Source organism: Phytophthora cinnamomi (assembly GCF_018691715.1).
Source record: "Phytophthora cinnamomi strain GKB4 chromosome Unknown Contig119, whole genome shotgun sequence".
NCBI lineage: Eukaryota > Oomycota > Peronosporomycetes > Peronosporales > Peronosporaceae > Phytophthora > Phytophthora cinnamomi.
In genome coordinates, this window is record NW_027151052.1 from 178,803 (window position 1) to 193,732 (window position 14,930).

Below are 14,930 nucleotides of genomic sequence, written 5' to 3' on the forward strand. Positions count from 1 at the left end.
AACGACCCCAACTATGACAGCTCGGAGGAGAACTAGGCCCCGCAGCTGCAGCTGCCACTGCCAACAGCGCTTGTCCGCGGGACAGGAGCTGAATAAGAAGAGTGAGGAGAGCAGCAGCAGTGAAAGCAGGACAACAGGTGTCGTCTGCGGAGTGACGTCGCACAACAAAATGGTCGTGCTGGGACGTGCGTCGGTGTGTGCGTGAAGACGAAGAGAGGGAAAGGAGGAGGAAGCCGAGGGCTCCTACCGTCGAGAGACCTGTCCGCCATGATGCTCTGGCGAGAGGAGCCCATGCAGAAACAGAAGAATAATTTATCGAAACCAATATAAAAAGCCACCACCCGTACACTACCAAACAGCCCCTTTCGTCTCCTCCCGCCAAACCTCGCGACTGACGTCAGTCCTGCCGGCAAAGCCTGCGGCAACGAACGCTAGGACGATCGCCATGCCTGCCTGCAGTGAGTGATCGATCTTTCCAGGTCTCTTCACTCCTTTCACTCGTGTCCGCCACACCACTTTCCCGCCACTTCAACAATCCGTTCTCGCAGTGCGAGCCATCACTTCCCACAGGTCTTGGTGTGCCGCACACCACAAACCACCTCACCTCCAAGCGGCACCACCCAACCTTTTACGTACCGGTATCGCAGGCAAGAGGCAGCCATGGCCATGCCGTCCGCCGAGGCGAACGCGGCGTCCGTGACGACCATCCCGAACAGCATGTGGAAGTCGGCGCCGCTGATCCAGGAGGGCTCGCTGGTGATCCTGTTCGAGACGCACAGCTCGCTGACCTACTGCTACGCGCAGCGCGACGCCATCTACCAGAACCGGCACGGCGCCTTCTACCACAACGACATGATCGGCCAGCGCTTCGGCTCCAAGATCCTGTCGCGCAAGAAGAACGCGCGCGGCTACCTCATCCTGCTGGCGCCCACGCCCGAGCTCTGGAGCCGCGCGCTGCGCCACCGCACGCAGATCGTGTTCACGCTGGACGCCAGCGCCATCATGTTCGCGGCGGCGCTGCGCTCGGGCGCGCGCGTGGTCGAGTCCGGCACGGGCAGCGGCGCGCTCACCACGAGCTTCGCGCGCACGGTGGCGCCGCGCGGCCACGTCTTCACCTTCGAGTTCAACGCGCACCGCGCCGAGATCGCGCGCGACGAGTTCAAGCGCAACGGGCTGCAGGGCGTCATCACGGTGGACTGCCGCGACGCGTGCGAGCAGGGCTTCCCGCCCGAGCTCGAGGGCTCCATCGACCTGGTGTTTCTGGACCTGCCGTCGCCCTGGAAGGCCGTGGGCCACGCCGCCAAGATGCTCAAGAGGGGCGGCTGCTTCGCGTCCTACTCGCCCTGCATCGAGCAGGTGCAGAAGACCTGCGGCGCGCTGCGCAGCGCCAACTTCGAGCGTGAGTGGCGCTGCCTTTTATTATTATTATTATTTTCTTCTTAGGGGCGAGGATTGATTTTGGTGGTTGGCTTTGTTGTGGTGGTGGTTGGTATTCAATAGTGATCCGCACGATCGAGACGAGGCTGGTGCCGTACAACTCGCGGCGGATCGACCTGCCTGTGCCCGACTTTGGCTTCGGCAAGAAGGTGAAGACGGAGAACGGAGCAGCTGCTGCTGCCGCCGCTGCGGAGGCGGCGAAGGCGGCGGAGGAGGAGGCTGCCAAGACGGAGGAGGAGAAGGAGAGGGAGAGGAAGAAGAATGGTGGACGCAAGCGCAAGTACGTGCCCGGCGGAGTGGGGGAACACATCGTGGCCAAGAAGGACGACGAGATCCGCGGACACACGGCGTACCTTACCTTCGCTACCAAGTTTTTCGAATAAGTGGCGGCATCGTGCTGTGCTCAAGGTGAATCGAAGCTGGTGCTTTGGATCTCGCGCAGAAGAACAAGGTGCCGCGATAGAGATAGATAAACTGTATTAAAAAACAGTTCATGTTGCTTCGTTCACACTGCCGCTTACGTCTGCTTGGCTTTCGACATGTACAGGTTCAAAGACGGATACAATCAAACGGCAGCGTAGCGGTGGTGATTTTTATCTTGCAGCGCTTCGTGGCCAAGCCGCCAAGTAAACATGTCGGTGTGTTTAGCTGGCTTATCGTGCGTGTTGGCCAGCAAACGCTTGCGGGTCGGTCAGTCGTGAGTTTGCCAAAAGCGCCGAGATGAAATTTGTCAGCGTTGCGATCGCCGTCGTAATCCACGCGGCGACGACTGTACCACCGGCAAGCCAGGGCATGATGAAGTAAAACCATTCCCACAACTGGAGCCTGTCACCATCTCTGAAATGACTACCGTCATGTTCAAACTTCAGCTTCTCATCACGAATGGATGTGAAATCCAGGATGTCACTCCTATCTTGCTGTCGACGAAGTTGGTGAAACGAGCGGCGGGTTAAGCCCAATCGGGGGAACGAGCTCAAATTGCAAAGGCTCAGCCTTTGGCGCGCTGATGTATGGGCGTTCGAAATATACAATGAATGACATTTGGGCTATTATATGCTCTTGGTATTTCCCCAAGGACTCGCCGTCCAGCGGTCTCGGAACCCGCCACGACTGGGAGAATGCCATGGTTTGGATAGAAAACCCGGCTGTCCCCGCGCCCAAAATTTTGGGGCTCTCGACATCTGAAGAGATCGACACGGATTTTGATGGTACCAGCGTGCCCATGAACGGCCACAGCTTTTAAGAGAACCTCAAATATTCTTGGTCATTTGCCTCGTAAGGCATGCAGTGAACATGATGGATTAACTGTCGCCCAGCTGATGAGCATGGATTCCAAGAAACAATACTAGTACGAAAGAGCTAGTCCTACACGTACGTATTCCTTTCTTTGAATGAATCTTGCATTCTCTTCATCCCCAGTGGAAGTAGCCTAAAATGTCCTTGAGGAAGATTTCCCATCCGATGGCAATGATAACTTGGAACACGAGCATCCAGATGATGATCCACTCAAGCTTCGCGCCCTGGTGGTGCGTTAGTTGCTGATTCAAAACACCCACCCTGTGGGAAAAGCAGAAACATGGCAGGGTTAGCACCGAAAGAACTGATACAAATCATTTGCTGGGCTTACAAGTCACGCAGAATACTGAGGCGCTTGTTCAGGATGGCCACACGGTTGGACACATCCTGGTACTTCAACATTTTCTCGTACAGATACTTGAAATCATCATTGTCTTGGGACTTGAGGAAGTACTCTGGCTCGTCCAGGATGTTCGAGTGGATATTCACATCGGCCAGCTCGATGAATAACTGACCGATCAGTTTGGACGTATCGTCTTGTGAATATTGGATGGACCCAACAGATGCGAGACTGGAAGGAATATGCTTCGTTGAGCGGATTCGATCTTCGACGCGAGTCTCAAACGCGCCCAGGGTAGCTGACTGCGACATTGCGAACGAAAGAGCAATCTTCTCGGCTACGCTCATCGTACAGAGTACAATCGAATCTTTCGCGATGCTGGATCGGTCGCCGTAGCTGAATTCCATGTCTTGTGCGTCGACTTGGTCCATCATAACAGACGAAAACGGCGTGAGCATCATAAGGCGTCGAGCTTCCTCCTCTCGTGTAAGCCCCCAGAAGACGCAACAGCCCGTACTACAATGAATGACAACAAACATTACTTCCGATAAGCACTCCAGTTAATGCGTTCATCCGATAAAATGTCATCAGCTTACGCGAAGAAGAACGCGTGTTTCTGCTGAAGAGCTGCCGCGCGTTGAGCCGCAAATGGGTCGTCAATATCCACACCTGGAACCTCCACAGGTTGCTCTGGTGTGCAGCTCGAGTGCAGCACCTCCAAGTACATCGTGTTCTTCCAATTTGCAAGTCTGGGACCAATTAGTGTAGTGATTGCTGGCCCCGCTCCCTCCTTTTCCGCCTCCGCGGCTTCAGCGCGACGACTCTCCCTTGCACTCTTCTCCATCCACTTGAGCAGCTTGAACAGAGCAATCTGCTCGCACGTGTAGTACACTGCTACACGCCTCTTGTCAGTGTGCGTGGGTGGCAGCGGAGGCTTGAACAAGTGAGCCCGCGCCAGCTCGTCATCGTAGTCCGGCGCATGAGCACGCCATCGCCTCCCACTGGGGCGACGTGCCAGCATTCCCGACGGGATCGAACCGTTGAGTCGATGCATCTACACAGCCACAACCAAGTCAACCTCTGTCACCAAATCCAAATCTAAGACCTACCTACGTTCTAACTTACTGCTCGGTCTTTAGCTTGCAGCCCGGTTCGACGAGCTTTGGCGACAGGGAATCCGACCGCACGCACAGGTGCAGGGAGAGGAGACACGACATTTTCAATAGGTTTATGGACTTCTGGAACTGTTGCAAGTGGAGCGGCCAATAGCACGATTGGAATCGTTGGCGCCAAGGCCTCGACGTCTCCAGATTCGTCGCTGTCTTCGTCCTTGTCGCCATCGTTCGGATCCTCGAGAGAAACGGGGATCGCGGCAGTAACAGGACTGAGTTTGTGGCGGGTGCGACGACGCCGCCGTGCTGGCTTCGAGATGCCAGCCGAGATCTCGATGGAAGGCGGTGAGTCCTGCATCTACCTGAACCTTATGGGGAGTCCGGGGATGACGCCCTTTCAAGCAATTGGCACCCCAACACAGATCTCACATTAAACGAAGCAAATTCTACTTCATATTTTTTTGCTAGTCAACTGTGCAGACATACTGCGATATATTTGCCACGACACCGTTGTGCGTAGCGTACTCGATCGCTTGCTCTCGGCAATTCCAGCATTCCATCGCGTAATCCCACGCACGCTCGTCAATTGGGTCCTTCGTTCTGGTTCCGTGTTGTCTGTGAGCCTTGATGCCCTTCAGCAGCTCATCAATCGTGAAAACCTGGTACTTCGCGAGTATCGATGGCCGATTCCGTTGATTTCCTTGACGCTCTGAGTGCCGTGTGGTGCGCTCACAGGGATAATTTCTTGTCGTGTAAAATCCCTCTGAATCTCTCTCGGAACGACAAATATGAGCATCACATCGTCCACCTTATGAATAAAATCCAACGTCTTCAATAGGTGAATGATATGTAGGATCCGTTCCCTCGCATCACTATTTTCCTTGGATTGGAAAAAATCTTTGGAGTTGTTTCTTATCAGTGATCGGCTTGATTGAAGTTGTGATTTTGTCACGATGCCTTGTCAGATCGTTGTCATATTGGGAAAAGCACTGACGAGCAACACCTCCGAATATGCGGAATCGGTCATTTATCGTAGCGTCATTAATAATATCCAAACCTAGCACCACCGCTGCGTCTTGGAGCTCTTGGAGTGTCCATTCTGGCATATAAAACTCACTACTATCTATCTCCGAGATGCGCATCCACTCGTCGTTGGTGCTTGTGAATACAACCTTTTGAGGCCAAATAATCGGCGACGGTCCATCACACAGGAACAACATCTTTCTCTTCCTCTGCGTTGTGGATATCGTTCGTGCGGCCTCCCGCGCTGCTGCCTCGTTAACCTTGGACGAAAAAATATCTTGGGAAGCGTAGGGTATGTGCACTGTCGGAAATTGCAAATTCAGTGATTGTGGAGTTCTTTTGATACGTCGCGGCAACAATGATCCACTCGCCGGGGTGAGCTTTCCTGAATCGAGCAAATAAATAGACATAGAGCATCGACTTGCCGATTCCTGGTGTACCAGATTAACCGATTAGTACAGTATCGAAATACAGCACTAGAAACACTTCGCTCTCTCTTACCCGGACTACCTGTCACCGTCACGCACTTTTTTTCCCTGTTGACAAATTGATCTTCCACCAGGTCGTAGAGCTCTTTGTAGCAATCACGCTCATAAAAGTAATCACCGCCTTTGTAGTCGTGAAGCAGCGGTACGCATGACAGCTTGCATCTTCTAGCGCTTTCAGGGTCGTCCTCAAATTCACTAGGAGTGAGCTCAAATGACCCAGTTCGAGCCTGGTTTACTAGCGGCAATGGCACCGGGATAACGCGCTTGCTCATTTGGCTAATCTATCACATTCTTTGAGAAATTCTTGTGGATTGTCACTACTTGTCAGATTTTACCACATCTTCCTATTTCCCCTAACTGTTGGTTTCAACTGTTAGGTTGGACCTATTTGTGATGCTTGTTCATTGGTCAGATTTTTTGCAGTGTCGGATTTTACGTTAAAATGGAGAAATGGGCATTCCTCGGCCGGAGCTCAGAGATCAGGTCTGCTACGAGGCCAGCGAGTGCAGTTGGTCGCTTTTCACGACGCGAAGTTTGAACGTCTGGTTACCTGAGAGGGATCTTCTGGTCGCGGAGCTTCTGGGCGCGGACCTTTCCAGATTTAGCGATACAGATCGTGAAACTCTTGTCCGAAAGCAATTCCAGAAGACTAGGGAGGTCATGGCGCTGTTAGCTGCAGTCGCCCACGTGGACTACGCTGCCTGGAGGTATTTACTGGAGAAAAGTTACTTGGTGGATTTCGTCGCCGAAGAGAAGCAGCGTTACGAAGAGGAAGTCCCGATCCGATACCTACGTTGCAACTAGACCAGCAAGCTCAGACAGGCGCTATACGTGGCGATCAGGACCTCGAGACCTACGAGTACGATATAGTTTTCTTCTTTGGGGTGCACCAGCGTCTCCACCCTAGTGAGGAATATCGGGAAGCGATACAGCAGATCGCCGTTTTGGACAAAAGTCCGCTGCGGGGGAGCCCCGCGTTACAGCAACTTCAGTCGATTTCCGGAACTGCCACAAGTAATACTCCTGCTCGGAACGGAGGTAGTTATTGAGGGTCCAGGTGGGGACCTCGCGTCCGGGGATTCGGCGCTGTAGGCGGTGAGAGCTGAAGGCGCAGTCCGCGCTCAGCGACAGCGTCGGGGAGGGCCCCAGGTAGCTCGAGAAGAGCGACCCTAAGTGCTCCAGCGTGTCGGCGCTGAGGTGGTGCAGCAGAACCAGCCGGACGCTAGTCAAGCTTAGTTGGGGCATCGTGAATTGAAGAATGGGTTAAAATTGACTGGAAGTTTTATTTACTATTTTTTTAGTTCGATGTGTAGGACCGGTAAATTGGACTTGGGAAACTTTACGAAGTACGGAGTTTGTTTGCAGGTTGTAAGCCCAGGGCTTAGAATTGAATAAGGAGTTGTCGGTCGAATAGCTGTCGATCTCCTTTGGTGAGCTAAATTTCACAGCAGATAAGAAAATTTGCGACAGTACTTCTGGTAATCTACGTATTTGGATGATCAAGATCTTGTTGTCGGCATGTTGGAGCGGTTTGTCTCGCTGGTCAAGCGGCCAGGAAATGTATCCGTCCAGCGCAACCACCACCTTCTGGCAGGCCCGTTTCGCGCAGTTCTGGTAAGTTCATGTTTACCTCAGCGTCTTACTTGAATGCTAATTCCCTGCACGCTTTAGGTGAGTGTGGCAGTGTGCAGCTGGGAGATCGTTGCGGAGGCGAATCACGGCGATGTAGCTGCGCGTAATTTGGCGCTCTTCCTGCCCCAGATTGCGCTACTCCTGATGTTGGGCCTTCAGTTTTTCCCACTATTCCAGCAACGAATGCATCGATGGGTAAACTAACCTAGGAATAGTGTACTTGAGGTAGCGAGTGCTCATCTTCTTCGGTTGCAGGTTGCTGTCGCGACGGTGGCTATGGTACCTGCCGTTATCGTTGCAATAGTTTACTCTGGCTTTCGTTTGGGTATTGGACTCTGCTGCTGCAGCCACTCTTTCTGGTACGGACCAGAATACGAAGGTTATTATCAGGGTCCTGCTGATTCATGCTTTCGCTATGGATCTAAAAGTCCAGCCACCCCTTCCGCTGAAGTGTCGGCATGTGGACTCGTCTTGGATAACTGGTGCGGTTGCTACTTCTACTGGCCTTTACGTGCTTCAAATTGTTGTTCGTCCTAACAGTGTAACACAGCTATATGACATTTGTTCGTAAGATTGCTCACTTCTACGGAACAGCAAATTTGCTTATCCCCCTGGTAAAGCGCTTCATGCGATATGTTGCAGCTCTAGGGTTTTGCTAACAATCGTTTTGATCAGACTACCGTCGTCTTTGGGGTATTATCTCGCCGTTCACACCAGATCATTGGGCAGAGACACTGTCACAACTTTCTTGACAAGACCCGCTCTCAGTAACACACAGCCCAGTGCACCAGAGAACCTCGAACAATATCGCTGTAGCAGTGCTGCTATTTTCCGATAGTGCATCTTAATCACTTTAAGATAAGCAACCTCGCCAACAACTAACTTCGCGCTGTCCTGTGATTTGTTAAAGAGTGTTATTCGCTATTAAGCCAAGAAAACGTGAAACTAAAATCTGCACCTGATCAAACACAGAAGTGAGAGCGTGCGCGAAAAATGCGAGAATATACCAAAGCTCCGACGTACCATTGTGCTCCAGTGAATTTTGAATCGTGTAGCAAATCCACAAAAACAAGTTCGATTGAACCATGTGCCAACTTCGATCCAGCACAAAAGAAAGCAAATGTATCACCGATATTCCCAGCATTCCCTGGATAAGATACCCCATTCCCAGCATTAAAAGCAGTTCGATAAACCCAAACGCAACAACGCGGCCGAGATTGTTCAGCATTTCGTCGGCGTCAAACGACTGAAGCAGCGGGTAGTAGGCATGGTTGGGCAACAAGAACATCCCCGCAGTGTAAATACCTATTCAAGCACAATAGCGCGTCAATATTTCGTTGTGAATGATTAAATAGCAAATTACACGACGCACAGTAGATCAGCGGGATGATGACTTTCGTATACAAGACCAGAATGACGAACTCGGTGGTAAAGAGAGTCCTAGCGCTGCGCTCGAGAAACCATTGGCGCTCCTTGTTAGAAACGAGTTTCATTAAGGGCGTTTCGGTCGGAATCTGCCCCAACGATAGTGTCTTTAGCTTTTGTATAGGTCGTGCCAGAGGGAGCGAATTGCGCGGTGGGCCAACTGGAATCACCTTTCGGTTTCTTGCTGGTATTTCAACTTGTCGAAGGACACCAAGTGCCTTGAGGTTGGAGACGCTAAGAGATGTCGATGATTTTACCATGGGGCCATAATGAAGCGCCGCAAGCCGAGACCTTGCTCGGGGGTCTTCATCGACGACTTTTAAAGCGATCTCAATGAAGCTGGCAGTCTTTAGAGGATTATCAGTAGGGATTTTCCGGCGCAGAAAAATAATTGCGTTCGCAAGATGCCTAATATCCGACAAGGAAACAAGCCCCAGAAGGATGTCCAGAGCAACCATCTGTAGCACCGTAGTACTTGAGTTCGAGTTCTCCATTGAGCTAGACACGTACAACGCGTTGAATACATCGACGTTAAAAATCATGACCTGAGGAATCAAGTCGTAATTGTTGCCCAAACAATAGCTGATCCAGTTCCTCGCGGTTATTTTGATGATCGGAAGCAGCATAACGTAGAACTTTTGACTCTCCGCCCTGACGCTGATAAACCCGTACAGGTACGCTGGATATACAAATGTCAGCACTACTTGGCAGATTAGCACTACGACAGCTCTTATCAACACATTTAGCAGCACTCGGTTTTGGCTCAAAACTCTACCGAAGAATCCCACGAAGCACGTTACGAGCATTAGAAACCATACGTTGATCCCCACCACAAGAGCGAACGGTAAAGGGAAACCAATTACGCTCGCCATTGCAATCATGAATACCACGGCTCCTGCACTGGAAATAACAGGCATGGCAGTCACTTGTGCTGAGCTGATCTGGAGATTTGGCACGGTGATTCGGAACTGCTCGAGAATTACACGAGTCATGAGTGCGATTGTAACAAAATCCCGTAACCAGAACAAGTAGTTCGCACTGGAGCCATCTCGGGGTGAAGCAAGCGGGACAGCGTCAATCGACACGAGAATCAGGAGACACGGGAAGGGTGAGACCAGGCTGACAATAATTGTCCAGGACAGCGGCGTTGTTTTACTGTAGATTAGAAAGTCCCGAATACGCTCTGAAGAGTAGTGACCCCGCAACTCTGGTTGGAACGCTATTGAAAACCTGCGGGCTCGACGCCAGATGACGTGAACGCTTTGCCTCACATCATCGAAGGAATCCATTTGCGTTTGTGCTTGACGTGAAATGTTGAACTGAGCACAAATGATGAGCATACCGGTAAGTTCTTTTTAGCCCACGAGCAATTATAGACTGGATTTGCGCGGTCTAGCTTATTTTGATAGGGTTCTTTGGCTACGAAGAAGGTAACCCGTGAAAATAGGAATGAAATGGTTTTTTCAGTCCAACTATCCCGAGCTGGAACGGTTCCTACCTCCTCGTCATTGGCTCGGGCCCGGTCCGACAAAGCGACTCGCGACACAACGTAGGGTCCACATAATTCGTAAATTTGCTACGGCGAGTAAAGTCCACGAAGATGTCGATGAGAACGTGTCGAAATTCGAGGATAGATGGTAGTAAACTTGAACGCGAATAATCTGCTGTCTACCGGAAGCGCCTCGGGGTACCAAAGTGGTTAACGTTAACACCCCCCAAGGACCAAGGTTCTAGTTTGCAATTGATCTCACTTGTGTTGAGATCACTTTGGCGGTGGGTCCTCCAGTGCAGAATATTATTTTAACGGTAGATTTGCTTGGACTACTGAGTCGCGAGCTTCTCGTTGCGCGGTAAGTAAAGATACTTCTCGTCAGAAACATCTACACAGGTAAGTTGGATACAAACTCAATTATATAAATAAGTTAACGGCACGAATCGATGTTTCGTCGTACTGACGCGTGAAGTGGACTGTAGGGGCAAGTGCTAAATCGCAACAGAACTCACAATGTCCTTAATTAATTCTACGAGTTCCCAGCTTTGCTCAGGAATTATAGAGTACAGACAACGACGGATAAATCCGGACTCACTGAATGACATCCTCCATACTATAGGGCAATCTCCGCTCCCGACACAAAAATCCGGGGAGTAAAAATTCTGCGATTGGATTGGTTGATAAACTAACCTATGGTACAGAAAACGAAGTTGAAACCGTATGGAAAAGCAAAAAAAATCCGTCTTTTTCGACAGTTACCTTAGGGTACCTAGGAATTGTTTTTTTGATGCTGCGAATTATCGCCTTTGTCGGTATGGCGTTCCACACAGCAATAGTGGCATGAATAGCACGAAGGCGTTTTTCTTTTCCGTGCCTCCAGTAGCTTTAGCACTATTTCTTAGCTTCGTTTTTTAGTGGCCCCATGACACCAGCACTAAGCGGTTGGCACAACGGTGAGCTGTTCGGTGGCAACCTCACACCCGGATATGCGTCATGCTGACCTCCCAACCTCCCACACCACGGCGCTGCTCGCTCTCTCCCCCCCCCCGCGTGCTCCAGATGCCCCCACCACGTCCCCAAGACGGAGGCGCTTCAGCTGGTCCGTGCTCTAGTCCTACAAGGGAACTGGGTGGCTCATGAGCATGGCCTTCCTGGACCTGGGGAACCTCGAGGCGGACCTGCAGAGCGGCGCCTACACGCGCTACCAGCTGCTCTACTTGGTTCTAGTCAACACGTCCTTGGGAGGGTGCTGGCCGCCCGCCTGGGGGCCACCACCGGCCGCCACTTGGCCCAGTTGTGCCGCTCCGTACCCTGTAGCCGTCACGTGCTCGACGTGCTTCATTGCGCAACTGACCTCAAATTACTGTGTCGGCAAAGGAGTTTAGCTTCACACCACTCATTATCTTTAACTTTCTGATTGGCTCTAAAATAATTCATTTAAGCATTTCATTAGATAAAAATGGGGTTAGATTTTGTATGGGGATCGAATGGGGATCTGTCTCACCCGGATTTTAGTGTCGCCCGGATTTATCCGTCGTTGTCTGTAGAACGCTTTCCATGTTCGGCATATTCTGGTCAAAGACTGGGTCTTTTACTGGGATCGGGTATAAACCCAGCGGAATACCCGGTAGATGGTGAAATACCCCTAACTGCGCGAATAAGTGGTGGTTCTCTGAGGAGACACATCTTTCTCGAGACAGCAAGCACATCGTGATTAAATCGATCTCCCAGCAAACCACGATTTTTTCAGCGTGTAGCTGTGTGTTCTGCCGATTTACGTAGACTTTTCCATGCCCACATACAAGACAAAGTCAAAATACCAGTGTAAGTGTGTCTAGTGCTGCCTGCACACTGACGAACCCCAGTTAATGATCTCGACCGGTACGCTGGTGACTGGACAGATGCCGAGATGGCTAGCGGGTTCATATTCGCACCAATTCAATACCATGTCTGTGCATTACCAGCAGCATGCCCCCTCATACGTCGCTCAGAACCCGCGCCTCTACGTGTTGATCTCGCTCCTGATCGAACCAGTGCATGCTCGAGTCGATCCACTTGGATAAGATCGAAGGGTAACGAGCGTAAGCGCGTTACAGTTGGCATGGGAGTGCTCAAGTGCAGGAGTTCGTGAAAAGCGTGATATTCAAATAGTTACATTGTCTCTCTTGAGCGATTGATTTGCACACGAAAAACCATAGATTATCCCGAATTACCTAGTCTTTTGTAGGTTAATAGGTCCCTCGTGCGATTTGGCATGATCTCGGGAGGATCTATACTTTATCGCCAAAGATGCAATATTTGCCGAGGCGCTGACCAACTCCCTAGATGACATAGTGATAAGTTGCCTGGATCAGCGAATACGCCTGAATCATCTGTTACTGTACACGTACATGTAGTATGGATGGATCGTTTTTTTCTCAGTTTGTTCGTCGATATGACATCCGGACAATCCCATCCCTGAAGGCATCATTGCAATGCTCACCACATAGGATGTGTTCGTCGGAGCATGGACCACTTCTTAATTTCCCTCCACCAGTGCGCGTCACCGTGCGAATGTGTTCGAGCCTTGAGTCAAGGACTACCTGAGTAACAAGCGTCAGAAATGCGTCTCCATTTCGTCGTGCTGTTGGTTGTCACTGCATTCGCCATCGCTCCTCTGACAGCGCAAGAAACCACCAGAGTGTCGAGCGTCGCCGAGTACCAATACGCCAATAGACTCCTGAGAGTCCACAAGTACCTGCTTAACGACGAGGAGAGGGGAATCACCGTCCACAGTACCACAATTGATCGACTCAAAGCGTTTCTTGAGAGGGGAGACACTGCCGACGACGTATTTAAGCTGCTGACTCTTGACAAGGCAGCGAAAGATGTCCTGGCCAATCCGATGTTGGACGATTGGGTTGCCTATATGAAGCTCTACAACCAAAAGTACCCGAAAAAGCAAACAAGTTTGATCTCGACGTTGACGAAGCACTACGGTGACGAGCGTTTGGCCGCGATGATAGACGCCGCGAAGAAGGCCCCCAAGATCGAGGGAAAAGTCCCCAAGGCCGCGATAATGGCCAAGAGGTTGGAGTTTGAGCAGATTCATCTGTGGCTGGGGCAACAGAAGACCCCGAAAGAAGTCTTTGCGCTGCTGAAGCTTGACGACGCGAAAGTGGACCCGTTCCTTCAGCCTCGGATGGTCACGTGGGCCAAGTACGTGGAGTACTTCGACCAGGCGAACCCCGGTACTAAGGCGTCTCTGCTGCCCGCTTTCGGTCACTACAACGAGGAAAATATGGTCAGCATGCTTATCGCCGCCAAGACGGTGCCGAGCACGGAACGCCTCGCAGTGCGAATTCAAGTCGAATTGACTCAGCTGTGGCTTCGGAAAGAGAGGACCCCTGCGTATATCTTCCCGATGCTAAAACTTGACCAGGCGGGGGATACCCTACTTCAAAACCCGCTCTTCTTCGCGTGGATGAAGTACACTGACGACTTTAACGAGATGTACCCCAAGATGAGAGTGCCCGCGATAACTACGTTAAAGACGTACAAACAGTACACAAACGAATTGCTGGCCAAGATGGTTCTTGAAGCAGAGAAGTCCCCGAGCGCAGCAAGTATTGCGAAGCAGTTGCAGGCCGAGCTGCTCGAGAACTGGTTGAAGAGTAAGAAATCCCCAAGCGGCGTCTTCCGTCTACTGGGGCTTAACAAGGTCGGGGACAAAGCATTTGAGAGTCCAGTGCTCGAGATGTGGCTCAAGTATGTCACCTTCTTCAAGGACACGAATCCTACGGTGAGGGTGAACATCGCCGACATATTAAAGAAATACTTTACCAACGGCGTGCTGGGAAATATGCTCCTGGATGCCGTGAAGGTCCCGAGTACGAAGAAAATCGCCACAAGCACACTGGATGCGCTGACTATCCGCTGGATCTATGACAGGGCCCAGCCCAATGAGGTCTACACGTGGCTTCGCGCAGCGCACGATGACGTCGGCAGGAAGCTTTACAACACGTACGAACAGTTGTACAAATCCAAATATGAATTCGGGCGGTAGAGGCCTCCAAAATGAATACAACAGCTTGCCTACAATCGCATGGTGGATTATACTGGATCATAGCACACGACCATCGTTATGCGGATGCCGAAGCGCTAGCCTGCTGCATATTGCGGCACGACGCGTAAGTTTGATGAATTTGGATATAGGTTCGTAAGCGCAACATAAGGGCTATGAGGGCATAAGACTGAACAACGACTTTGAAGGGTGAGAAACCCCGAAAACCTCTATTCGCTTACCGACATTTCATAATATGAAATGTTTGCTACATATTATGTAGCAAGAATCTGTGTGACAATCTTGTGATCGCACTTAATCGAGTGGTGTGCGACTTTTGGAGCTAAAGCCCTTGGCGTCCAAGGGCTCCAAGTTGGACACCATGCCTGCGCGCTGATTCGCACGCTGAAGGCCTTAGCCAGCTGCAGACAGCCAAATACGGCGTCATAGGCCAGAGGAATGTGGCGATGTGTAGGTATATGAGGCGAGGCCGATGAAACCTTGATCGCCAAGGGGGTTGTGTGTAGCGTAGCCCAGGAAAATACTGGGAGTCAACAGAAGAATAATAAAACCCAGAGTGCCGCAAAGCAAACCCTGAATTTCACCATCCCTTGTTTGGCGTGAGTACCTTGCGTAATCCCTG

At 51.1% G+C, this 14,930-nt stretch overlaps 5 protein-coding genes across 5 annotated transcripts; 3 read left to right on the top strand and 2 right to left on the bottom strand.

Annotated features, from left to right (window-relative positions):
* Positions 1-660: 660 nt before the first annotated feature.
* IUM83_16734 (TRNA (adenine-N(1)-)-methyltransferase catalytic subunit) lies at positions 661-1,820 on the top strand (the record flags this gene model as incomplete). Its single annotated transcript, XM_067941639.1, has 2 exons — positions 661-1,399; positions 1,501-1,820. The coding sequence occupies 2 exons, from the start codon at positions 661-663 to the stop codon at positions 1,818-1,820; spliced, it is 1,059 nt and encodes a 352-aa protein (XP_067781215.1).
* A 1,026-nt stretch (positions 1,821-2,846) lies between these two features.
* IUM83_16735 (uncharacterized protein) lies at positions 2,847-4,543 on the bottom strand (the record flags this gene model as incomplete). The annotated part of the gene is made up of 4 exons (XM_067941640.1): positions 2,847-2,994; positions 3,065-3,589; positions 3,670-4,127; positions 4,199-4,543. 4 exons carry the CDS (start codon positions 4,541-4,543, stop codon positions 2,847-2,849), a joined length of 1,476 nt encoding a protein of 491 aa, XP_067781195.1.
* A 2,671-nt stretch (positions 4,544-7,214) lies between these two features.
* Positions 7,215-7,777, top strand: IUM83_16736 (uncharacterized protein; the record flags this gene model as incomplete). The annotated part of the gene is made up of 5 exons (XM_067941641.1): positions 7,215-7,310; positions 7,368-7,523; positions 7,584-7,607; positions 7,676-7,687; positions 7,757-7,777. The coding sequence occupies 5 exons, from the start codon at positions 7,215-7,217 to the stop codon at positions 7,775-7,777; spliced, it is 309 nt and encodes a 102-aa protein (XP_067781276.1).
* Positions 7,778-8,242: 465 nt separating this feature from the next.
* On the bottom strand, positions 8,243-8,821 carry IUM83_16737 (uncharacterized protein; the record flags this gene model as incomplete). Its single annotated transcript, XM_067941642.1, has 4 exons — positions 8,243-8,286; positions 8,352-8,422; positions 8,489-8,633; positions 8,701-8,821. 4 exons carry the CDS (start codon positions 8,819-8,821, stop codon positions 8,243-8,245), a joined length of 381 nt encoding a protein of 126 aa, XP_067781214.1.
* A 4,026-nt stretch (positions 8,822-12,847) lies between these two features.
* Positions 12,848-14,290, top strand: IUM83_16738 (putative secreted RxLR effector protein; the record flags this gene model as incomplete). Its single annotated transcript, XM_067941643.1, has 1 exon — positions 12,848-14,290. The coding sequence occupies one exon, from the start codon at positions 12,848-12,850 to the stop codon at positions 14,288-14,290; it is 1,443 nt and encodes a 480-aa protein (XP_067781278.1).
* Between the last annotated feature and the right edge of the window lie 640 nt (positions 14,291-14,930).